The sequence below is a fragment of the Poecilia formosa genome, unplaced genomic scaffold, assembly GCF_000485575.1.
Source record: "Poecilia formosa unplaced genomic scaffold, Poecilia_formosa-5.1.2 Scaffold216, whole genome shotgun sequence".
NCBI lineage: Eukaryota > Metazoa > Chordata > Actinopteri > Cyprinodontiformes > Poeciliidae > Poecilia > Poecilia formosa.
The window spans coordinates 55,359-82,028 of record NW_006800155.1 but is presented as its reverse complement, the minus strand read 5'-3'; the positions used below and the strand labels follow the sequence as shown (position 1 = coordinate 82,028).

The following is a 26,670-nucleotide window of genomic DNA, read 5'->3' as shown; positions in this document are numbered from 1 at the left end:
AATAATATATATTATTATTATATTATTTAATGGTTAAAGACACATTGGGCTGCAGGGTTGTTCAGGTTTCTGTCTTCCCGCTGCGCTTTCCTTAACTGGCGACAGGGAGGAACTCTAAGAGAAAGCTGACATTTTTATCTCTCGTGTTGTTGGGTGGATTCACATCAGCTCTCTTTGGTCCTGGTTTGTTTGGGGAGGGAGATATGGACCAAAAAAAACTCTGGTCCTACAAATAGGTCTCGCTTCAGTTGAAGTGAACTCTGGTTTGGTTCAAATGTGTATGTGAACGTCAAGCGGACCAGAAACCTCTCTATAAACAGGAAGTGGACTACAGCGCAGAGCATTCTGGGTAAATACAACCTAAACAAGCATGAGTCCAGCACAAGCAGGAGAAATGGCTCATGGTCTTTAACCAAAGACAAAAGAGGAATCCTGAAAAGGATAAGATCTGACTGAGGAAGTTTGACTCAGTGTCTTCTGGTTTTCATGTCATTTCCCTCAGTGGTTCTTGGTGCAGCGTCCCCCACAGGCAAAGGTGGGAACAAGTTTTTCAATTAGTTTGGTTCGTTTGATGCAGTGAAGTATGAAAGCACCAGCTGAAAATATAACATCAGGTGTGAAAACAGCTTTAGATACGATTAATCCATTGTTAGTTGTGTAACGTGAATAAATATGAAGGACATGTTGTAGAACTGCGCCATGTTCAAGTATCTCGTTTGTTATGAGATCAACTTTTTAACCTGAACAGGTGAAGGGAGGAAGTTTTAAAATGTGTCACAGAGAAAACAACAGAGTGGAATGAGGAATGGAGCATCGCCATGCAGGCTGCATGCTCTCAGGAAACAACAGAATAATTCACAGGAAACAGGAATCCAAATGAAAACAAATGTATCTTTTATAAACTGAAACACGTGAACAGCTAATAGAAACACCTACATTCACAGAGCGCTCTCACACTGACAGACCATTCTTTACCTTTTTGTTCTCCCTCACCTGTATATATATATATATACATATGAGCTCCTCTGTATGAATTGAATAACCTACATATTTCTGCATATTTTTCATCTTTAAGAGCACAATGGCACAAAACTGTGTTTCTGCTGGATGTGTCAGCTTTACCTCTGCTGTCAGTTTAATCTGAAGTTCTTATCATAACACACCTGAAAAATCAGCGCAAATATTTGTAATTTTTATCATGAGTTTTACTCAAACAGGGAAGATTTTTTAAAGAAATAATCTTGTAACAAGTTTTAGTAAGAAAAAAAAGATGGTTCAGAAGGAGAAAAACATAACTTGGTATCAGAGTAATTAATTATAGATTATTACAGAAATGTGTTTTATAATAGTGCATTTCTTACACGTGTTCCAGCTCTTTATTAATTTCACATTCAGAGTTTATGATTTTCTTTATTTAACAGTTTTTATCTTTGCATAAGATGTTTCACAGAAAATGATCTTTCTGTGTTTGTTTTTCCTGCAGGTGTCGGTGATGTCGTGGGGTTCGTGTTCGGGTTTAGGGTGCAGGATGACGGCGGCCAAGTTCCTCCTTCCCTTCCTTGTTCTCCAGTCATTTTGTGAAGGTGAGTCCTTCTTCCTATAAACAATGACTGTGCAAAGCCGCAAAGACTAGAGTTTCATTTTTTGAGATTTAATGTAAGAGAAGGTATTCAGGCTGCATAACTTAAACGGTGATCACAGGTTCTGAGCTCAGTTCATGTGCTTTATTTTAAAGTCTTCATATTCTCAGTTGCAGAAAGCAGAACATAACACTTTCTTGTAGTTTTCTTCTGTGTAATTCTGTGAATTTAGACTTCAGTTATTTAAAAAAACCACAAGAGCTACGTAAAATAAAAAGAAAAGCTTTAAAGAATCTAGAGGGCTATGAATAAATGTTTCTCTTATAAACGGCTTAGTGAAAAACAAATTGCTTGAGGTTTGATCACAAAACTTTAAAGTAGTTCTTCCCACGCTTTTTGTAGAGACGAGCAGCGCCTCCATAAACACGAGTGCCGCCATCCTGGCATACATTTTAAAATGCAAATAAAATCACCTGGGCTTTTTTCCAGGCTGCTGAGTTGTCACATAAAGACAAAACTAAGAAAATAAAATATTGTTCCTGTTTATTGGCACAGCACATTTGAATGGTGAAATTTCCAATGTAGAAAACCAGTGAGGTTTCCCTGAAGTTTTAATTTCAGGCGGATAATTCGCTGCACTTTCATCAACAATGACCTAAAAAAATAAATAAATTTGCACGTCTCATGGTTTGAATCTTATTTACTATTTTGCTTACAGAACTGTACCTTTGTGAACATTTGGTGTTTGAAAGAATTCAAGCAAAACTCCTGGTATATTTTTGATGAGGAAGTAAAATCATAATTAAAAAGAACTTGATTTCACATAACATCCCCCCTTCAAGGTGTTACTACGCCTTTTCTCCTCTTTCCTATTTCTCTCTTCGTCCCCGGTTTCTTTCATCAAGCTCATTAGCACACTGACCTTGTGCTAGCTTCAAGCGCTGCCTCTCTGAACCAGCAAATTGGATTGATGATCACGGTTGTGATTATTTTGTTGCTGTAATCCATCTGCATTTCTCTATTCAACCGGTGCTGACTCACCGTAATTAAGCCACAGGTACAGACACAAGCCCATTAACCCGTCTTTCTCGCCACCTTGCATCCAATAAAGTGCACTCCAGGCCACACTGACAAGCCAGAGATGAGCATCTTATTCCGCTCCTACGGACACACGACAGCAGGAAAACCTCCTGCTTTGAAAGCAAAGACTCACTCACTCAAGCATTCTCACTTCAAACCGTTTTGGGCCGTCCCTCATCAGCTTCCGAGTGTCGGTTGTCGACCAGACAACTCAGTTGATCAAAGACCATTTGTTCACTGATCTTTTAAAATAACCTGCGTGTATCACACCGCCTCCTGACACCACGGAGAGCTGCCCAGACACAATTAACCCAAAAACAGCCATTTAGACAGGATAGTGCTTGACTGGAATAAAACCTGGTTTCAGATCAGAAAGACGGAATTCCGAATAAAGTTACTGGAAGAATAAAACCAGAAAAGATGCAAAATACTCATTTAAACAACAACAACAAAAAAATACTGCAGTTTTTAAATACAGGCTTTTTTTATTAATTTTTTCGTGGAGTAGTCACCAATATTTTCAGCACAGCTGATCTTTTTAAGAAGGGTCTGTTTTACACAGGAAACACAGGAATGGTATGTCCAGTGTCGTGTATACACTGCAAAAACACAAAGTCGTATGAAGCATTTTTGTCTAGTTTTTAGTGCACTTGAAATAAAACAAAACTAATTTATAAGTAACTTGTAATAGGAGCTTATTTTAAGTCAATAATTCCTTAGTATTGATGAGTTGATAACTAGAACCAACCTGCTAATAATCTGCCAGTGGAACAAGACACTTTCCCCATATTATAAATTATGGGAAAGATGCACCTTTTTCCCATAAATATGGGGAAATTAATAATATGGGAGGGTGGAACAAGGTATTTTCCCATATTGTAATACAAAACAAGTTTTTGGTGAAAAGTTACTATTATATCTGATTTCAAGTACTATGATACTCGCACTAAAACCTAGACTGAAAGAGCTTTATAGGACTTTGTGTTTTTGCAGTGTACTGTTGGTTTTCTGCATGTTTTTGATTCAGACCTGTTCACCCTGAGAATTTAATGTATAGGTTTGCATTTTGTGCCAAACTCTTTTTAGTTTCAGATGATTGACTGGATGGAGCTTCGTGAGAAGTTCAAAGTTTGGAGTTTTGTTTTATTACTTAAACTTAAAATGCTCTACTTCCTCCCTGACCTGCTGTGGTTCTGTCTTCATGATGCTTTTTGTTCACAAATTTCTCTTATTATAACATGGCTGTAATTTTGAAAACACTTTTAGCTGTACTGATTAAAAGTAACCCCAGAATGAAGCTCTCTGTCCCTCTCCTACGGCAGTAAATCGGTGTACATTGCACTCAGTGATGCCGGCCAAGAGCCACACAGGTAAATGTCTGCAGTGAAACTCTCAGGTGAATCGCTGCACTCAGTGATGACAACAGGGATGCAATCATCGCTGTCACTGCAGGCCATGAGGGAATTAATTGTGGAGAAGAGCTCTGCTTCAGCCTAATATTTTCCCAGCTTCTGTTGATTATTATGCCCATTTGCTCATTAGTGTGTCACGGAAAACGTGCCAAATGTTTAATGTAGTCATTTTAAAAAGTACGTTTCAGACCTATTCTGCATCCCAGCAGCTGCAGAGGCAAAGCAGATGGTGAAATTAAAGATTTACCTTTGCTTTCAAGAGGATGAAGACAGAGACAAATGAAACATGAGTAGCAATACATACAGTGGAGTTATGAATCCCTGGTCTGTGGACAATATGCAGTGTGGTTCAATCTGGACTCACCATACTGTCATCTGATGAAATACAAAATGAAAAACTAAAGAAATGATCCCATGCAAGGCAACAAAATATACAAATTATATAGTGAACTGGTAAAAAATGACCAAAAGTTGGTTTGTGAAAATCTGCCTGACTGGAGATCCTCTCACTATATGTTTTATAATTTCAGAACAAGTTAAGTAAAAGGTTTGGACAAACGAGTCATGTCTTCTGACACATATGCTGCTGTAAACTAACATGTTATGGTGAAAAAATAATAACACAACACATTAAAATATTCAGGAGAAAATGATATGACTACATATAGATATGAGAGACAAAGAGAAGCTGCAACGATGAACAGTTAAGACCAAATATACTTAAATATGAACAATGGAAACTGGTTTGGCGCTAATGCAGAACATCAGAGCCGTGGTCCTCCTTACCTCTACAGCCAATCAGACGCTTCGCAAACAGCAGCCATTAGCATGTCGGGTAGCTTTGCACCGAGGTATTTCAGCCTCCCAGCTACATTTTCTTTGGAATATTTTAGATATGCTCTAACTTTCAAACTTTCTATCATCTGAATTCTGTGTTCTTTTTTCAATGGACAAAATATCTCAAAATATTTTAGGTATAAACCCAACAGACTCAGTTCAAACAGCTTTTAGACCATGATGTTTAAAATACATATAATATTTTGAATTTATAGTCTTGATTTAGCAGACCAAGCGATTTGCTTTTCTCCACGGTCTAGTCCTAAAGACTACAGTGATTTTTAAACATATTTTTTTAAAACAGTGATTTTTAAACATATTTTGTGAGCAGAAACGGAGTCAGGATGATGAAATACTGTTATTATATTCATTGTTGTGAATTACTCTTTTCTCTCTTCTCCACAGGCTCCAATCAGCCTCCACGCTTCTTGAACTACTTTTTTTCAACTTACCTCCTCATCTACGAAGACATGCCCATTGGTGAGTTTGTCAAGTGTCAACATGTTAGATTAGACGTGTGAACGGAGTCTTTAGAAGAGCTCTTTACTTCTTTTTAAACCTAAATGCTGGTCAGACATCCTGCTGACAGATGCTGTGGTAAAACACTGAGAGGCTTTATGTGTTCTGTGCATTCGTTTCCAATGATCTAGAGTCTGAACTTCTGATAAACATCACAGACCTCTTGGACTAGATGTGATATAAACTGAAATGGCTTTAGTTTCATTCTTTTCATTTTTTTGTCCAAGAACGTTCTTGTGTGGGTCATTTTTTTCCTGAAAATCAAAGACAAGGTTGTGTCCAGTTCCTGGTGTTGCTGTTATTCTGGTATTTATAATGTTTGGTTGGTTGCGGTGATTGACAGGCAATTTTAAGATGTCTGGCTTTTCATCCTCTCTTAGTGTGTTATTGGCTTAGAATTAAAATCCCTTTTCTAGGATTGATTTTTCTTGAAGTTTACCTTTTTCATCACATGATCTTTACTCTTCTCCACTCTGTCAACACTCCAAGTGTGAGTCTGGGATCGCTCTCTCCCTCGGTTGTTTTCTGTGAGTGGGAACATGTCTCATATTTCCTGTCTCTTTCCCAGTTTTGTCCTCTACATTTTTATTCATGTATATTTTGTCACATGACGAGGAAAAATGTGTGATGTCCACTCAGACAAAAAATAGCATGGCTTGAATTTTCTTTGGCTCATGGATGTCTGGCTATTGTCAAAGATGGTGCTCTGGAAGAGCAGCTGGACATGATTTATCTTCAGCTGGTTATCACAGCATACATTTTTCTAACCTAATCAGTTAATTAATATCAGGTGGATGCAAAGGTTTGGGTTGCAAATGTGTTGGAAATGTATTTTTATACACAGTTTGTATGGAAAAGATAAAATTCAGGGACAAGAAAAGAACTGAAGAAGGAATAATCTTTAAAAGTAGGAACTGTTAATAAAGGCTGATGAAGACATTACAAGTTTATGTATTTATAAAAGAAGAATGATGAGCAGGAGATCAAAGAACTAGACAAGTTACTGAGAAATGTATCTAAACTCAGATTGTCGTCCCCTAATCAAACGTTTGACAATTTGCATTAAAATAAAAAAAGATGTATAGAAATTTTACTTTCATGTCATTTCCTGTCAGACATTTACACTCTGATGTCCTTCTGATGGTAAAGGCAAAATGATTTCTGTCTCTGGATTGTTCTGCTGCACAGTCTGCTCACTGCAGAGGGTTTGTCCACTCAGGGTGCTGCAGTCAGACGGACATTTTTACATTTCTGCAGTAGTTTGGACCAAAAGGCCCAGTGGGAGATCACCAAAACAAATCCCCTGTGCTGAGTTGGAGGATCTGACCAGATTCTCATTTCCCATGAAGCCTCTCACTGCTGCTGTTTGCACTTCAATGACCCCAAAACGGCATCTGTAAGAAAAGAGCTTAAGTAACAAAAAACATTTTTAAGGACGTTTCCCAACCTTGACTGTTTGGGACATGGAGCACAAAACATTGGACACTGTAAGGAATAATCTGGACAGTCCTGATGGCCTCCAACATTAAGTAGTCTGCTACATTTTATGTCAGTTTTAATATTCTTATTTTTATACTTGTGTTTTTGTGAAGCATTTTGTGATTTCAATGTCTGTGATAGTTGCTATTTTAAATACATTTTACTGACTTTTACTTTCTTATTTATAAGGAAATCCTTTGGAGATACTTTCTCTTATTTTGACACTTTTAGTTCTTTTTGGGAAGTTTTGGTCTAAAACCTTTTAAACTTTTAACCAGCTGACTTATTTGCTTTTCAAAAAAAGTCCCTATTTTTCTTCTTTTTTTGCATTTTAAGGCCCGACTTATAACCTGCTTACAACCTGGAAAATAGTTTGGAAAACCTTTCAGCAGCATATACTAGAGGAAGTCATTACATTATGAGATTTAGTTTTTCTTTTTTTGCTTTCCGGCCTATTTGAATTTGTTGTATTGGTTGTAAAGAGAAAGTCGGTGTAAATTCATTGTGAAAGGCCCCTGGACACATGATTAGTTTAATCTGAAGGTTTTACACTGTAGCATCCAACTATCACTCTGCCAACAGTAAATCATTAACATTATGAGCTCAAGGACCTTTGCGCTATATAAATGCTAAGTTGTTTTTTAAAGTGTAAGACCGTTCAAGACGCAGGGCTTTGTTCATAAAGTGAGCTGGTGCGCCAACCAAAGAGGGACATGGATGTGTTTCCCCAACCAATCTGCTTGGATTGCCCTCTGGCCATGAGTTACTGCTCTCCTGTGAGGCAGCTGGGCCTCGGTCCAGTCCCGCCCTCCACCGGCCCATTGAGCTGTCAGTCATGTCCTTGGCCTGCTCAGTAATGGCTTCCCCCACTGATGTGACTGTGAGGTTGGATAGAGTGATCAGGCAGTGACAATTTGTCAAGATTATTGTTTATTAGCTCAGCAGATGTCCTCATCGAGGTGATCCTTCGGTTCAAACACACACACACACACACACACACTGTCATAAGTAAATCCTTCCATAATCTTTGGTGCTGGATGACAAAGTCATGTTTTTTTTTTTATTAGAATTACATCATCCTGTAAACTTGTCCAAACAAGTATACGTACATGCTGCTTTTTTCATTAAGAACGTAAAGTAACAAGTAACTCTTTGAACTGGTGCTTTTCAAAGTGAAGTCGCTGTGGGGCCTCAGAAAGTTGTCTGAAAAAATTAGAAAAAAAATTACAAAAATAAAATAAGAATCCTGCACATTTTTAAATCTTAAGTTTAAAAGTAAAAAAAATAAAAAATAAATTTTGATTTCTGATCTCATTTTCTGATTGGCTGCCAGTCAAAGTTATTAAGCTGTTTGCTCCTGAATCTAGCATAGCAAGAAAGAAATGGAAAAAGTTCTGACAAGAAAACGACCAAAGCGACTCCCAGATAAATCTTAAAATCAAGAGAGAGAACTGTGATGAAAAGTTGTATTATCTGGTAACAAAGTTTTCCACCATCGAACTCGTGGCCATCTAAAATCAGGAGGCATGAGGCAGCATTTATGCTAAATGACTAATAATTATTGAGTAGTGAATAGAAAAATGTTCTGAAAGTTTCTAGTTGTCTGTGGGTTTGCACAGGCCCCTGCCCAGAGGTTACTGCTCTTTGGGGGCCCATGGCCTGGAAAGGTTTGGGAACTCCTGCTTTAACAAGCAGCAAACCCGAGCTCATCGTTCAGGTTTCCGTAACTGCTCACATTAAGCTCATTTGGTGACGTCACGGCGGTGATCGAGCAGCATCTGGTTTGTGTGAGCAGTTTGTGACGTGACACCAGCAGGTTGTTAGTCCGGCAGCGAGCTGACTGACTGACACCAGCACAAAGGAAACACTGATACTGTAGGACAGAGACGAGGAAAACACTCCTCCTGCCACATTGATCTCACACACGTTTCACACTCTGGTGGCGCTATTCCACCCTGCTTAGAGAGCATATCAGGAAGCTCAGTGCGTGACCTCTTTAGCAGCAGACTCAGCACTCCACAGCGCGAAGGCAAAGATCTAAACTGTTTGATGTCATTTCAGAAGCAGCAGGTTCACAAAGGAAACTGTGTGGAAAAATGTTGTTGAGATGTAAAGCATAATTGACAGAAGACCCTGGCTGGGTGTGAATTCACACTGCTGACATGTGCTGAATAATGCATTTTACATCCCAGTTCCTCCTGTCTCCCTATTGTTTGTCGTGAAAGCAGGATAAAGAAAACATTCTCACTTTAATGCATGGATGACACACGACCAAGGAGATGGAAGTTGTGTATGTGTTGTAACATATCTTAGATTCTTAGATTCAGATACGTGTGTGTGTGTGTGTGTGTGTGTGTGTTGTGTGAGGGAAATGAAATGCGTAATTAGACAGAGACAACACTTTGATTAAGCGCTCTCATCTTCTAATCCACTTTGCCCTGATTCGGCAGATTAAGCCCTCTGCTGAGTAATTAACTTATGGAAATACAATATTTGTTGGAAATAAGAAACTTCCACAGCCTGCTGGAAGTGTTTGCTAATGTTGTGTAGTCTGTGCAGACTTAATGTATTAATGTGTTTGGAATAAATTATTGCATATGCTCCAAATCAATTGTTTTCACTGAGAGAGTGATAAACCTCAGAGAAGTGACAGCAGAGGTGAAACTTGTGGCAGATTTGATTACTTCAATGATCCTGAAGGATTTAAAACAGTTGCTGTGTTTACTGCAGTGAATCTTTTAGCTCCTGGTGGTATTCCCATGTTTCCTTTACCTTTCCCAGCCTGACTTAAACTCTGCTTCCTGCAGGGGGTTTGCTCATGCATCAGCCTTATTACCAGGATGTGGACTTGCTTTAACATATGCATGAAATGCAGGTGAAAAGAAGCTTTACTTCATGTCCATGTATCTCAGACTTGTTGCCTTTTGCTTTTTCTTTGTGTCCTCCTGCTGGTGCTGCATTAGTTATCATATTGGTGATTCTACTGGAGGTTTCTCCTCTGTTAAAGCCTCTAATGCCATCGCTACCACTGGGGCAGCTTTGGATTTCGCAGACCACTTCAGCTAAGTTTGTTCCCGTACTTCTTGTTCTTCTTTTCTGCTGTTTAATTTACCTTGTTTTGTCAGAATGAGTTGAAAGAACTGCTTCTCTTTCTCTACTCTAATTCTAAAAGTAAGAATCCAAGTCTGAAGCTTCAGTGTGATTGACCAGGGATTTGTTAATCCTTTAAATAGTCACATTTGGGTTTGACCTGTAAGAGTGACTGCTAATTAGGCAGCTGACCGAGTGAGAATGCACAGAAAGTGGCGAGTTTAGAGACGTAGCCTGAGCTAACAATGGTTTAAAATGTAGCATCCTGAAACAACTGCCCTGCTGTGTTTTCCTGTTAATATTCATGCTTTGGGTCATGGGATTTATTGTTCACAGTAGCAAGAACATTTTCAGGAAAGGGCACAAAATGTTCATGCTGAAAGACATCAAAACTCATCCCCATGTCTTCCATGATGTGACGTTTGTACTGAAATGAGTTGGTAGAAACTTTCATCCTAAGGACAATTGTCCAAAACTTGTTGTTCCAAAACCAGACTGATAATCCCAGATTATCTGCCTTACAGTCTTTGACTGTTTATAACAGATTTCTGCAGAAGAGGTCATTACACATCAGATTGGAAGACAAATATTCCTGTGGAATCAAACACATTCATCTGTAGCGCTTCCATTTGGCTCGAGGTGAAACCAAAACGATCTGTGAATGAAACAGAACAACATCCTCCATTACTCCAGAAATGATTGATCCAAAAGTTTATTTTGTCTGCTAAATCTCTAAACATTATTAATTGTCTGACTGTAGTTTAAAGTACAGGCTGTAGATGCAACACTTACCGTATGAAAATTCTTCTGAAATTTGCACTTCATTGCATTTGATTTTTCTCTTTATTGTTTGTTTCCTTAAAACTGGAAAAATATCATCTCAAAGCAAAATATACATCTTAAAATGACATTTGAACGTGAAATGTCTCATCTTTTTAAAGTGCTGCACAGACACCCCAACATTGTCCCTACATGCATCTGATGTGCAAATATACTGGCAGATGCAGCAGAAGTCTCCTAGTCAAACCAGTAGCCTCTGGGTGGATCCCACTAACAGGATTTAGTTTTCAAACCCACTCCTTTTTCTCCAGTGGGCGGGTATCCATGCTGGTTCTCTCTATACTTCAGAAGTAGTTTCACTATTTCCTAAAAATGTAGTTTAGATGTGTGATCAGAATAACATTTTGTAAAAGCAATGGCTTAAATAGCCCGGCTTTTTGTTGGGTCTTAACATTCATTACGTATCACTGCCTGAGTTTGTGCTTCTTTAAAAAGACGAAAAAGACATAATAGTTAACTATACAATTAATTTTAGACAAATACAAAACTTATATTAACAAATGTATGATTGTATTTTGTTTGTATGTTAATACTTATGCATCTCATAAGCTGTACTATTAAAACTTTTAGATGCAGCTTCTAATCTGGAAAACAATATTTAGATATTTTTCAAAAATATTGTATTTCTAATTTCATCTGTCAGATTGGTCTAGTCAAAGACCAATGTTTCCAGACGACCTCCGTCCAATCAGACTGAGTCAGAGTTGTTTTGTTTTGTAAAGCTTGTGCATCTACATCAGCTGGAAACAGTAATATAACTTGACTAATATATATATTTTACTGAAGTATATGTGGGAACTACCCTATTTTTCAGCATAACTTTGACTTTATGAAAATCCTGGAGACAGCTCCGTCCTCCTCTGTCCTAGAAACACTTCAAGAAGCTGAAAGGTGACACAGTTCGTTTTGCTCCAGAGCCTCTGGCTTGTCAGAGACCCATTGGCTGACTTTACAATAAATTATTTGTAACAAAAAGAAGCAAAACATTTTCAGAGACGGACACAACAAACCTAGATCTTTTATTTCATCTGACTGTGTGAAAGAACTGAATTATAAAACGGTTTATTATTTTATTTTATTTTATTTTTTGTGGATCTTATGAGTCGATTTAACTGAATATAGCTCGGTTTTCTCATTTCTTTTTTTTCAGATTAGCAGGCTGAGATAAAAGTGGGAATGTGAATAACTGTGTGATATCAAAAGTTCCTTAAATTTATCTGTAGAAACTTGATGACCATTTCTATCTGGCAGTGGTTAGATTATCTGACCAGATGACACTTTGAGTTAGACTTAAAACACAAAGACTGAGGACATTATAAATGTATCTGGTCCTTATCAAAGTTTTAATATTTAAATCTAGCCTTGGGTGCAGAAAACACCCAATACATCCCATGTGTCGTTATTTAATAAGTTACACTAAAGCCAGAAGGGAGAAACTGTGTAGAAAAGTGGAGTACTGCTTGTTGGAGCATTTGAGGGAAAGTAGCAGCCAGATTCTGATCAAATCATCTTCATTCTCAGTGTGATAAAAACAGGAGCTTTGGTCGATTTGTGATATTACATATCCAGATGTTAGTGTGCATTCACACCAGCTCTGCTTAGTCCACATTAGTTCTTTATTCTGGATAATCTGATTGGTTTGGGGAGATGTGGATGCAGAATCACTCTCTGATGTGGACCAGAAAAGTGAACTCTGGTCGTCTTAAAGTCCTGGTCTCGGTTTGGTTGAAGTGAACTCTGGTCGTCTGAAAGTCCTGGTCTCGGTTTGGTTGAAGTGAACTCTGGCGCAGTTCGAATGCATAGCTGAACATCAAGCAGACCCAAGCGGCATCCTGGGTAAATACAACAAACACAAACACTTGTGTGAAACTTTGGCAAGAGAGAATGCTTGTTTTGTTGTTGTTTATTTTATTTTATTTTTTTTAATTTTTTACCAAAGACAAAAAGAAATCCTACAGCTGCTGAAATCTGATGCTTTTCCATTTTTGCTTACATTTCGCAAAGACGAAAGTTGTGCTCAGAGTCTTCTTCAGCCGTTTTTGAGTTGTTTCCTTCAGTAGTTGGTAGTGCAGCGCCCCCACAGGCGAAGACGTGAGCAGTGTTTTTCAGTTAGTTCATTTGACACGGTGCAGTGTGAAAGTGAACTGCAGCTGAAAATGTAACAAATGTTGCAATGTTAGTTCCCAACAGAACCCAGACTTCTGGACCTTCAGGTGTGAAAACAAACTTAACTTAATGTGAGGAGAAACACCATCTGCAGTGACCACAGAGAAGCAACTGTTGCTGCCCGTTTGTTTGGGATGTTTCATGACAACATTAGACAATTTGAAATCCATCCAAGTGGGAGACATTTCTGATAAGCACCAATCTTCCCAGGATGGGTCAACCCAGTGGCCTCCCATAGATCAGACCTGCCATCCGTCCTGCTGGTGTCTTTGTGTTTGTCCTCATTCGGCCGTGAGGGACGGTGCGGATATCAGCTGGTGGAGCAGCAGCAGGTTTTAAACTAACTCCTGCAGCAGGTGACTTGTTGATCTTTGCTGAGTGAACAGAAATGTGATAGTTACACCAGCTCCCCTCCGTTTTTATGATGAGCTGATAGTTTCCATTGGCTTAGTTGCAAAAATCAAAACTTCCCCCACATAGACTGCAAACTCGTCACTTCAGCTTGTGGGTTGATCAAATTTACCAACCACTTCATAAATGAGCCAACATTCAGTCAGTTTTTCCACTTGTGTGTTCCATATTAATAAAGTGCTGCTTAACTTTTATACTTCTTCTATCACATTATTTTAACCTCCCAATTTGGACACTTTGCTTACTTATGCATGTGAGTATGCATGTGTGTTTGTCTGGGTTCTCCAGCGTGGAGCGGAGCGCTGCTGGTGGCAGATCAGCTTGGTGCAGCTGCTTATCGGGCCCAGGTGGGTCACGGCTGATACCTGCCTGAGCCACATAGAGCAGCTAACCTGGAAATTGATGTTTCACATCAGTGACCACCTCTCTTTGCTCGAATGCAGAGAGGCAGCGGAAATGAGAAGGGGAATTTAAACGTGAATGTGTATGGGAGCATTTCTGTTTGTTTGTTCTTCTCTTTGTGGCTTTGAAAACGGAGGGACTGTCAAAATGTAAAAATAAAGTAAAACTTCAGGTTTTTCAACCTGTGGCTTTTTGTAAATGTTTTAGGATTTGGAATAAAGGACATAAAAGCACATGGATACATTTCTGAGTGGCTCTACTGTCCTCATGAGTCTGAAACCAGTGTGATTTAAGTTTGGGACATAAAGCAACATGTTTTATAATACATCTCAGTGAGGTAAAATATCAGTGAAAAGTTTATCTATTTCAGTGACTTCATATGCTGTTAAAATCAGATTTGTACTCTCACTTTATAAAAAGTTGCATAACTTTTTTTTTTACCTGATATTAAATGAGACGAAACTTTTCCAGTTTCTGTCAGTTAGAAATATCTGATCTTTTTATTTGATCAGGTTGAAACTCAATGGAATAAAAATCTAATAAATTAGTTCAGATTCCAAATCCAGAACAACTGCTGACCAAACAAGGCTTAAAAATCTGTTTCATGTTTGACATAAATCATAATCCTCAGGACTTTTGGGAAGAAATTATGTGTGGATGAAACAAAAGCTGATGTTTTTAGACGCTGTGTAAATCATTATATCAGGTGTTACTTGTAAAAGCTGATGTAAACTTGAGAAAGCTTTGGAAAATGTCCAGCCATTATTCTTTACACTGAGCTAAAGATGGACTTGGGTCATGCAGCGTCTCCATGGCTATAAAAGACAAGAGGAAGGTTTCTGGTTAAGTCAGTCTGGTCTTAAATCCAAAAATGATTTCCAGTCATGGTCTGAAATAAGCTATTTTTTCCTGTTTCACTTAACTAAAATCACTCCCACCTTTAACCTAAAACTGTCACAGTAATGTGGTTTAATCCCAGACTGCCTTTCTGGCTCAGATTTTACACGACTATACTTTGTTTCCTTAAGAAAAACTGATGTTTTGAAAACTTCCAACATTGTATCATCTGGTGTCAATGAGTTGTGTAAGTAAAAAATAAAAACACTGTGGCCTATTGCTTACCAGCAGCTCACAGTTGAGAAACCTCAGGATTCAACTTGTGGCTGTTTATTTAGTCTGACTTTTCTTCCCTTTGCTCCAATATGATCTGTTTCATAAAACCCTCAACCTTCAGTCTCTGGTTTTAGCAACTTGCAGAATAAAATTGCATTAGTTGCTTGCAGAGTAACATCGGCTGATCAGCTGATGTGTATGTAAAGGTTATCTCATCCTTGTCCTGAACACTGACATTTGTTCTCATAAAGGCCAGAGTTTCAGTTCCAGAGAGAAGAACCGACAGGTGGGTTGATCGCTTCCTGTCCCCTCATTCACAGGCTGATCTCAGCCTGAAAGCCTTTTTATTCTTTCTTCTTTTAATAATGTCTTTTTGTTGGTTTGGTGCAGAATTTGTAAAACTGCATTTTAAATATATGTAGTCTCTGGATGCCACGAGTATAGTCATTTACAGACTTTTTTTTTTCTTTTTCTTGCTCAGTTTACTTGTATTTCTTTCAGAAAACAATGTGTCCGTGTTCAGCTGTTTGGTCCTGACAGTTCGATTTGGACTTTCAACCCAAAATGAACTAATTTAGACGTTCAGAATGCACCCAGTCAGTAGTGAGTAAGTAGTGAAAATGAACTTTATCCAGCCAGTTGGTGATACATTGTTACTTAGTTAGCAAGTTTATATTGGCACGTATGGGAGGCTGCAGAAAACAAAGGTGGGTGGATGGTTTCACACAGCACAGTGACCCTCAACATGCAACCTGAGTAACAATTAAATGGTTAACACTAGCAGTGTAAACTTTTTGATGTGTTCCTGGTCCAACACTTCTGAAGCAAATGACAGAATCGCCTCTTTAGTATGCAGTCAAGTTCTCCAGAGTCCTGCTAATGACCTCATTATCTGACTCAGGTGTGTTGAAATAAAGACACATCTAACAGGCGCAGAACAATCACCCTGAAGGCCTGGATTCGACCTCAGTTCAGTCAGGAACTGTGTCTGACACCCAAACGGAGGAAACCTGCCAGGAATTTGTTTCATGTTCAGTTCAAATTCAGCTCTTCAGTCAAATGTTGGAATCTGGCAGGTCAGAACTCAAAGAAAAGCTGCAAACAGCATCAACAACAAAAAAATCCTGATAGGTGGATTTCTAATCAAAACTGGCAGAAATAAAAAAAAAATCAGAAAATGCAACATTTGACATTATAAGACCTAATGATCGTGAAAAGATTAAACTCACCCAATTTAGAGCTATTAAATCCAGATCAGCAGAAAACAAATAACATAAAAGCTCATCATGAAGGCAGCTTCACTTTTTGTGTAAACGGTTTTGCTCTTATTGAGAAAGAGAGCAGGAAAAAATGGAAAGCAGATCAGAGACAGACGTTTCCAAACCTGATCAGCTGGAGCGGCTGCCATTTCACGTCTCATCTCTGTTTTTATGATTCACCTCAACGCTGTGTCCTTTTTCCCAGATTGACCGGAGAGGTCAATTGCCAATTTGCCAGTGTCAATGTCTTTTTCAGGAAACAATATTAATTTTGCCTAATTAGAACCTGAAGCTAATGAGCGCCACAGATAATGAGTTAATTTATTATCCATAAAACAAGTGTGGTGTGTTATGGCTTTGACAAAACGCTCAGATCGCTGCTCTGCACATCAAATTCAGTCTGTGCTTTAGTAAAAATTAGGGACACACAAGAGATTTATGCACACACCATCAGCTTTAACACACTCAACTTCTCTTTGTCTCAGCCACAGACGCAGTGCAGAAACACACAGTTGCCTTAGTATCTTTGGGGGGACATTCCAGTGGCAGAATGCCCCCTCTGGCTCATTGCCCCGACCTTTACCATTACACTGAGGAGGTAACATAAACTCTTACCCAAACATAACTCAGACTTCTAATCTCAAACTTAAACCTTATCATCCACTTTCTAGTGTGTGAAGATGATTGTATGACTTAGTAAAAACCAGGAGACACCAGAGTTTGAAGAATCTTATAGTAAGATTGAAAATCAAGCTAACAGTTCAAAAAGGAACCCCAGTTTTAAGGGTGAGATGATGTGAACCAAACACAACACACTGCCTGACCAAAAGGTCACATTATATCATTTCACTTGACCACCATTATCTTTGCTTATGGTACATTTTCACTGTGGGATTGTTTCTATATACTTCAGCATTGTCACCAGATTTATGTCCTTTCTGTGTCACATTCATTTTAGAGCAAGATTTATGGATGATGGGAGAGTAGAAATGCTTTTAGTTCCACTATTAAACACAACTCTGAGCTCTGCTGTTCTTTTATTTGGTTTCATCAAACGTTGAGGTGATCGCTGATCATATCATTATCCAAGATTTCTTTTTGACTAAGTTCTTCCTCATAGACGAGTTGTTGTAATGCGTCAGACACTTCTCAGTCCAATTTTAGTTTCTGCATCTCCTTAGATGTTTTGCTGCTTGATGCCAATGATCTGACCCTTCTGAAACAGACCAACATGGTTTCCATGACCACAGGATCTGACTTTTACAGTGTAATCTCTAATTGTCCTTCTGTACTTTTTGTATTTCTTTTTACAGATTTGTGTTAAACAATGTGAATTCAAATAGAATTTTAAGAAAGCTAAGGGTGTTGAAATGATAAGGAGAGGAAGAAAAATGGATGAACAGGGAAGGGAGGAACAGTGAGCCGTCACAAAATGTAGATGCACATGGAAAGATTGGAATGGAGGCTGGGCAGAAGGGGGAAATGGATGTAAGAGAGACTTTGCAGCAGATGGACATAAGTGAGAAAGAGATTCTGGAAAGATGGAGACACACAACTATCCCTGATCATATAAGTCCAGCTGGCCTTGGCCTGTTTGTGCAGTTAGTCAGCTGCAATGAGCTGAGATGGACCCAATCATGCAGGATCAGACATGCTGGTGCGCTGTCTGGACAACAGTATCACTTTACAACTGTTGTACCATATGGATCAGCAAGAAAAAACACCATTATGATGGAGAGCAACAATCTAGCATGGCACAGTGGAGATGTGTTGGTTTTTATGTGAGTGAAAGTTTAACCTGTGTGACCCCAGGTGGGGTGAAAACACACCACATAAGTTCTCTTTGTTGTGCCATGAAGGAGTTTTATGCTGTAAATTGTGTGTTCAGTGAACAGAAGTGGTAGATTAAATATATCAATAAGAACCACACTTAAAAAAAGCATTTAAAACATGTTTAAATAATCAGAACTGTAGTAATGTTGAGCAGCCCCATGCTGTGGCAAAGGGGCAGTACTGTGTATTTTCCAGCCATTTTATAGCAAAATTGGTTAACTATGTTACCTTCAGTTGTTGTAAAAATGCTGTATTTATCAAATGTCTTAAAAAATTCTGAAACTCAGTTGTCAGGAGATCATCACATCTGTCCTCTATTAACTGTTAACATTTTTACCAGCGTTTCACCAAGAAGCAGCTCTTATAATAAACTCAGCAGACACTCGGTTCCACCAGATGTCTGCTAATTGCTGCCGGCTAGTCTGGAGGAGCTGAGTGGGGGAGTCCTGGGTGACGGCTGCTCTGTGAGGTGGAAGCTCTAGCTCTGAGGAGGAGCTGCGCCCATAAGGTGGTGCTTGTGCCACCAAACGTTTTGCACAGTTGAATGGTTGCCATGGTGATGAAAGGACTTCTCAAGCATGCCTGCAATTAGACTTTTTCACGGCTGCAGACGGTATCCAATTTTGATATTGCAGAAACAAACTTTTCTTTCTGCCCTGTTGCTGACCGTCTCTGTGTCTACGCTGCTTTTCTTACAAATCAGATTTTATAAAATTGAAACTGTTTTGTTCTTTACCTTTTATGTTTCTAAACTAATACTCAACCTACCCAACATGAGAAACAGAATTAGCTGCTGAAAGTTTCCAAATCCTGACTCTTGACCCTTGGTCCTGCCACTCTGCAGCGTCCACATCTATATTTGTAGGCTGGCAGAAACTGCAGCAGACCCATAATTCAGTAACACAGGGGCCAATTGATAAACATGTAAACAGAGAGAAAAGGGATGAAGGTCAAGAAGGAGAGGCTTCTGCGATTCTATCTGTGTGTGTGTAGCTTCACAATAATGGTGGCATGTTCCATTACCCGCCCGTGATTTAGCTGATTTTCAGATAATAGTCAGGCCCGGTGAGGTCAGCAGAGGGCTGGTGTGTGTAAGAGGGGTTTGGACCGAAAACAGAGACGCCAACGGCAAAATGGAAACCAAATTAAAAACTAAAGTGAGCAGCAGAACCAGATGAAAGGAGCAACATGTGAAGATGGAAGGAGCAGACAAGATTTGGGCAGGCGTCAGAAAGTGTCATTGTTGACAGATATTTGTGAAACCCGGCAGCGTTGGTACAGTTGTGAGCGGATGTGTGTGTTTGCAGCGCCGTTGTGACGGCGACAGGCCGGAGTGGCTCTGCCGTCACTCCAGAAACCTCCGAAGAACTCAGCGAGCTGTCCGCTTGCATCAGAGCAGCCTGCGTCCCTCTGTCTGGCCTCCACAACCAAGACAAACCGTCACAAAAACATGACAAAATGCGAGAGGGAGAGAGAGAGATGTGGGGAAGTTTGAGACGGTGATGGGATGTCGTGGAATGAGGCGAGAGCAAAAAGCTTTCCTGTGTGTTTGCAGGCAGAACTGAGCTGCATGAGAATCTGCAGTGACAGGTCTGCTTCTTCTCACCAATGCGGGGGACAACTGCCTGCTAATGTCCTTCACTGTCCTTCATCTTTCACAATGTGATTGGTTAGTCACAGCCTTGTCACTCAGTGTTTTCATCATATCACCACTTGGATGTCTTAAAAACCAATCCTGGGTTGTATGTTGGGTCCCACGCCTCGCCTCATCAGTTCATTCTACACTTCGCTGAATCACCCTTAATAGACTGAGGCGATAAATGACTCACATCTTCAAAGTAGCGTCAACATTGGAAGTTGTTGAGGTGGTGAGATGTCCTTTGTTTGGCTTTCACTTTTTTTGTTTTTACTAATATATTTCTCAAGAAATGTTTTTATGACAACCAGACATCAAAACTGAAAAAGGTGCTTAAAAAGCCTTCAACACCTGAAGTTGTCCTCTTCTGTCTCTCAGCTTATTGTGGAAAATCTTGGCACATTTTTTCAGTTTGCAAACTTAAATGCAACTTAAAGCATTTCAGTCATGCTGAGGTCAGAACCAGAGTTTGTGTTTGCAACCCGTTAACTTGTTGCTTTTCCTGTTTGATATCATGGGATAATACAGGCATCTGTTGCCAGATACTTTAATTAATTTATGGTCAATTTATGAATTGTTTGTGCTGTTGTTATGTTATTATCTGTTCTTTGGCCTCATGCGTCAGAAGGATAGCTTAAGAAATGTCGTGGCTTGTTCCCAGGATCTTCCAGATTCTCTTTGCAAAGAAGAGACTTTCTCCTCACAACTGTTTTAAATAAACCATACTTCACTCATTTTTAGTTTTCTAATAATCCTGTCATCAATTTTAAACAGAAGTTACTGTTTCCTGACTTGCCATGTCGGTATGTTAAAAAACAGATTTTACACACGTAAACAAATACATTCGTTTTTGATTCAAGCCTCCAGCATCCTGGGGTCAGTGAAGCATCTGGATAGCAGAGTTTGATAGGAAGCTATGTTGATATTGGGTCATTGCTGCATATTTGAGTTGGTTTGATTCTGGATCAGTAGTGTGTAAGAGTTGTGGTAAAGTTTTTCGACATCCAAACATAAATTATAAAATATGTACCAAGGATCCTTCTGTGATTGTACAGGTCTGTCTGGTCATTGATATGGTAGCCATATTTTGCTATGCATGTGTTTTTTTTATCGACTTCCCTGCATGATCTGAGCTTGGGATGAATCGGCTGGGGCTTCCACTCTGCAGCAGGAGCTTCAAATGTCTTTTGCTTGTGAATAATCTTTCTTCCTCTGCAATGACAGACTTCAGAATCACATTATAACCTCTCCCAGATTGATAGGTAGCAACAATGGATTCTCTAAGGTCTTTGCTGGTTTGTACTGCCTTTGTCTGATGGTTACACACACACACACACACACACACACAACAGTCAAGTTTTTACACTGATAGGAACAGAGTCACTGGAAACTGGATCAGTAGAAAGCTAAATGTCTAGTTCCACTAGTTTAATAAAAAAATATGCTTCATTAAGGTATTTGTCTACATTTACACATCTAAGTAATGTTTCCATTCTGTGTAAGTGTGTCATTGTGGTGAAAAACATTTCTTTTCACATATAAGTAACTTGCTGGTGTAGGCCTGCAGTGGAAACCTGGAGATGGTAAAGATGGTGATGAAAAATGTGATGTTCTCTACATATTGGTGTTTACATTCACGTGTGTGTTTCATGTCGAGTGGACAGTCCTACATCATAACAGAAGAGCTTGACTGTGTGTTTCTGAAGGTGTATATTTCACTCTAGAAGGGCTAAAGGAATAGCAGAGGGTGTTCTCCACCCATCCATGACAGATTTAGTCATAAATCTGTTGGATTAATACACGGCCTCCCAAGGACTCTCACTGTGTGCATTGTTGAAACACAGGAGTCACTAAAAGCCACACCTAAGGCACTATTTGTCTCTCTCTCTCTGCCATCCCAGTTATTGATGTCACAAATACAGGGATGTTTACACACCTACACACACCCGCACCATAGGAAGAACATGAATTTAAAAACAATTAATGGATGAAAGATTAGAAGCAAATGTGCTTTTGTAATTGCATTGTTAAAAGTGGACTGCAATTACTTGTTTTAAATTTGCAGCTTAGTTTTTTTCTTTAGTTCATATCTAGAAGTATTAATTCTTGACAACACAAAAAGCAACTGAAATGATGATTTCATTTAAAAGCTATAAAAGCCAGTGATTACCCCTTAAACCTAATAACTGCTGGTGCTGTGGTGGATGGATTTGGAGCTTAACCGGCTGTTTTAAGGCAGTACCACAGAACCTCAGCTGGTTTTAAGTCCAGACTTTTGCTAGACCACTCTAAATCCTCCATTCTGTTCTTTTTTTTTCAGTCAATCGAAGGTAGACTTGCTGGGTTGCCCATATCATTATCAACCTATTTAACTTTTTTGTGCTGGAGCTTAAATCATAAGTATTCCAGTAGACAGAATAATTTATGTTGCCATAAGTTTCTACACGTTGTTGAGGTCTTGATGCAGAAAAACAGCTTCAGACCATCATACTGCCACCGCCAGATTTCACTGCGATGTCCTTTTTCTCCAGACATGATGGTCAGCACATCTGCAAGAACATTTCACTTTTTTCTTGTCACTCCACAAAATATTTCCCCTAAAATCTTGAGGATAATCCAGATGTTTTATGTCCCAGTTTAGACTTGAATGATGAGTATTAACCCTAACTGAGCCAAGTGGGGCCTGCTGTGTCATAGATGCTGTTCTGGGTTTATTTCTGACCTCTCGGAAAAGTCGGGGGATACGAGTCTGTGGGCTTACGTTTAGAAATCTTTTGGCCTCCTCCATTTTCTCTACCGGTTCTAAATGATTTCTTGACTCTACATGGCAGACAGACATCAGAAAACTTAACTTACTTAACTTTGTTTGATCTGAGACATTTTAAGTGTGAGAAGAAAGAGGCAGAAAAGAATAAATCTGTGAAGGAACAGAGACTTATTCATATCATGTAAGACATGTTATTGCACTATTTTGTTCATTGGTAGCATGTAATATAAACCTACAAACATAATCAACCTGCCACTTTTATTTGCTATATAACCCTACACTCTCTGAGTATTTTCTGCTAATATTCATTTTTCATCTGTAAGAGATTCACCCTAAATGCAAACGTGTACAGCTCTCTTTGTATGGAAATGGATGTTCAAACTCTTTCCAGCCACTGGACCATTATCATTCCAGATGGATCTTCTTAGTTTATTTCCACGTCTAAGTGGTTTCCCAAAGGCAACCTAACTCTTTAGACAATAAGAGCGCTCACAGCACCTCCGGCCCAGAAAGTAGTGATGAGTTGATTTCAGCTCATTTCCATCTTATTTCTAAAGGAATAGAAGAAAGATTAATTTATTGTGCGTTTTACTGGTGGGGAAAGCAGGACATAATGCACATGCCCCCACAGAGGGTCTTAAAAGGATGAGCCTGAAAGAATGACTTAAATCCCCTGATGAAATCTGACTCCTCAATTACTTGTAAAGTGCTCCATAGGAGCTGGGTTGACTTAAGGGTCATATGTTGGTGTGAATGATGAAAATTTCAGCTCAGAGGTGAACTCTGCTTGATCAGTACTAATATCCAGGTTATATTTTCGCTCAGTGAAGAATATTTGTGTAAAGTTCACACCAAAACATTGTCTTGTCTTTTGACTGTGTTGTCTAAAGGCAACAAAAAGTCTGTATTATAAGGAAGATGCCTAACTCTCAAGTTCATGACACAACGATCGAAAAGTGAAGTTATTTACCATACCAACTTTATTTATGAAGCACTTTAAAACAACCAAAGCTGATACAAAGTGCTGTACATTAAAACACAAAGGGTTTTAATGTACCCAAAGGGTAGTCCCCAAAGGGTTAAAAAAATAAAAATAGAAAATGAAAACTCTTACAGTTTAAAAACAAACAGAATTTAAAACTAGATCCCGCTGGAGTTGAAAGCCGAGTAAAACAGATGGGTTTTAAGACGAGCTTTAAAAGTGGACAGTGAAGGGGCCTCCCATGACAGAGAAAGCTTTAGACACATACCGAAGGAAAATTTTACTAAAGATAACATTTTAGTTATATGGTTATTGTGTGTTTTAAAGTTTTTAATTTATGTAAGTGTGCAGTGCATCCCTAATATTCACGAGGGTCAGGGAATTTAACCTAAAGACTGCAAATACTTGAAACTCTTATGACTACCAGTTTTATGTGTCTTAATATGCATTAATTCAGATATTGGAAACCACAGAAGCTAATTTACTACCTAACCTATCTCCAGTCTTCGGGGTTCAGCCAATCAACGCCAAAGAAAATATTAATGGAGCTTCGGGATTGGCTGCTTTCTAAATGCCAGACGTATGTTCTCATATCTGAGGGAACATGGTGAGAAAGTTCATTCATCACCAAACAATTAGAGGATTTAAATGATATTTATCAAACAGAAAACAGTGTTTGATCAAATCATCTTTCATTAACTGCCCTGTAGGAGCCCCACAATGTGACATGCTGGTTTACACTTTATAACAACTTTATGCTAATGTTCTAATGTATGCAGATAACATAGTGATTTTTACACATTGAAAAATGTTTAAAAAATGTGTTTTATTCTCACATAAGCTGTGAAAGGAGTCCAGAATTAACATTTTAATCGTGTATTTGATTCTATATTGAATATCAAAAAATGTGACATTGATGTTTTTTCTAAACAAGAACCTGAAAATGTAAAACTGATAAATGTATAGTATCTTATCCTTGTTGCTGTCTGGATGTTCTCATCTTTGTATGATTTTTTTCTCATTGATTATCAAATTTTCCAGAAAGAACCCAGTTCTGCTTTAGAGCCACTTTTCCAAACATTCAACTTCTCCGTGTGTCGGATGGGAAAACCCTCCATGACGGATCCTTTCCAGCATCACATGCTCATTTGTTCCCATTAATCTGTATATCTGCTCCACTCCATGGTGAAAAAGCAGCTTACCAAATGAGCTCATCCTGCAACTTAGCTGAAGAGTGTGTTTGCTTATGTGAATTTTTTAAAAGTGATTGATGTGAGGAAGTGTTCCTCCACATAGGCCTTGTTGATGTGTTTGAAGGCTCTCTTTTGTCAGCAGATAGACAGTGCAGTAACTTGAGTGGCACCACACTGACTCATCAGCCTCCTGATTGCATGACTTCAGCCCCAAGTCTGACTGGCCCTGAGTGAGAGACGATCCGTCAAGAATTTATACCCACCGAGTTCGGATCACCTTGCTCTCCATCCAGTCCTGGGCTCTCAGTGAGACTTAACACTGATCTGAGGTGGCTTCATCTTTTCTTCTGTTTGTCCCCACAGTGGTAGACAGCTGAACACTGCCCATATACCCATTAAGCCTTTTGTGCCCCATAAAATTCATGGCCATAATTCAGAGCGTGGCTGAAATTGCAGAGCTGACAGCGCCTGTCCCAGTGAATCAGAACTCAGATGAACGAGAGGTCTGGAGATGTCACCAACATAATAAACGGGCGTTTGGCCCACAGCCGCTTTTGTTTGAGAAGCCTGCGGCCCCGGGGCAGGGCAAAGGCTAGTCCCCGTCTAACGCGTGCAACTGCTATTGATCCAGCAGGGATTGATGTCCTCTGGCGGCTGATTTAGTTCCCCTCCACTACCTGCTCCGTCTCTCCTGTAAGCTAGCACTAAGTACGAATTTCACATGTTGCTGTCGGCATGTTATCAAATCTTTCATCTCTTTTTTCTGTCTTTTGCTCTTCGCTTTTCAGTTCTTCAGCTGTATTACTTTTTAAGTCTTTTTTTTTATCCTTATGAAAAAAAGAATTAGTTTCTCTCTCAACGTCAAACATTTTGAGAGGAACTAATAGTAATGAAACTAATGTTTTTTTAGTATTAACCACATTTATTTCATTTTTTCTTTCTTCTTTTTTGGGAGATTCCCTTTGATTCTGAACTGGTTTCTTGTTGTTCTCATTTTTACACCTAATATTATTAGATGAATTTCTTCAGCATTGAAATATTATGAAAAACACATTTGCTACTAATTCATACATTAGTTAGACAGACTTGCACAATATGCCATAAACATTATTGAGATTTTTAACTGATGGACCAACAAAGAAATACAAAATATTTCTGGTTACCAAATTGTTTTATAACAATAAATCTTAAAAGTGAGGATTGCATCTGTATTTGCAGCTCTCTTGAGTCAACACAGCTTCCTTGTTGACGGTTATGTACTTTTGCAAGTTTCTGCACAAATACCATACTTTGAAGGTTATAAACTTTGAATGAGAGTTCAGACTGGTTGTGATGTGTAAGGGTAAATGAAACAAAGAAAGGATAAACTGTCCACAAAATGTTGAGTTTCCCCCAGATGCTTCATGTGCTTGCTGCTTCGCCGTGGCTCTGCTGTGTTCACAGAGGAGGTGTGAGACTGCAGAGGAAGCTGTGGGTTCGCAGGACAATAGGAGAGAGAGGGGGAAGTTGAACGATGGTTCCTGCAGTCCATTGCTCCTGTCATGGAGGAAGTGTTGCAGAGTGGAGGGGTAGGGGCGGCCATTAATGTTCACTGTATCATTCATAACAGTAGTACCGGCATCACTTCCTGCTAAATACCATCATTTGTCAGAGAAAAGGGCTTAGTGTCTCAGTGTTACAGATAAGCATTAGAGGAATATCAGCTGTGCACACACACACGGTAACTATGACGATATCTGTGAGGGGCTTCCTGTCCTGTTCAAATGAAAACATGCAGCTCTTCTTTTTACGTTTGGTTTTATCTTTGGAGCCTTTTCCGCATAAATGCTTCACTGCTGGTCAGAGCAGGACGGTTTCCTGCTTCGTTACAGGAATCTGTTTTCTGCCTGCAAATTCTCACCAAACGAGATGAGAAAGACAAGATGGGTTTCAGAAACTCATTCTTGAGAAAATTCACAAAATAATACAGTTTCCTACATTTTGTGATCAATGATCTGTGTTTGCTTTTCTGTTTATCCATGCACTATAATCCCAAACAGATTTCATTTAATACAAGCACATGTCAACATGT

At 39.0% G+C, this 26,670-nt stretch overlaps 1 protein-coding gene across 1 annotated transcript in view; it reads left to right on the top strand.

The window, feature by feature from the left end:
• The window catches only part of LOC103149021 (cadherin-23-like), a gene marked incomplete at its 3' end in the record, with an annotated part of 72,139 nt that overhangs the window by 10,411 nt on the left and 35,058 nt on the right, over positions 1-26,670 (top strand). Inside the window, exons 2-3 of the mRNA XM_007568033.2 lie at positions 1,484-1,583; positions 5,315-5,389. Coding sequence (XP_007568095.2) covers positions 1,493-1,583; positions 5,315-5,389 — 166 coding nt within the window. The remainder of the gene's footprint in view (positions 1-1,483; positions 1,584-5,314; positions 5,390-26,670) is intronic.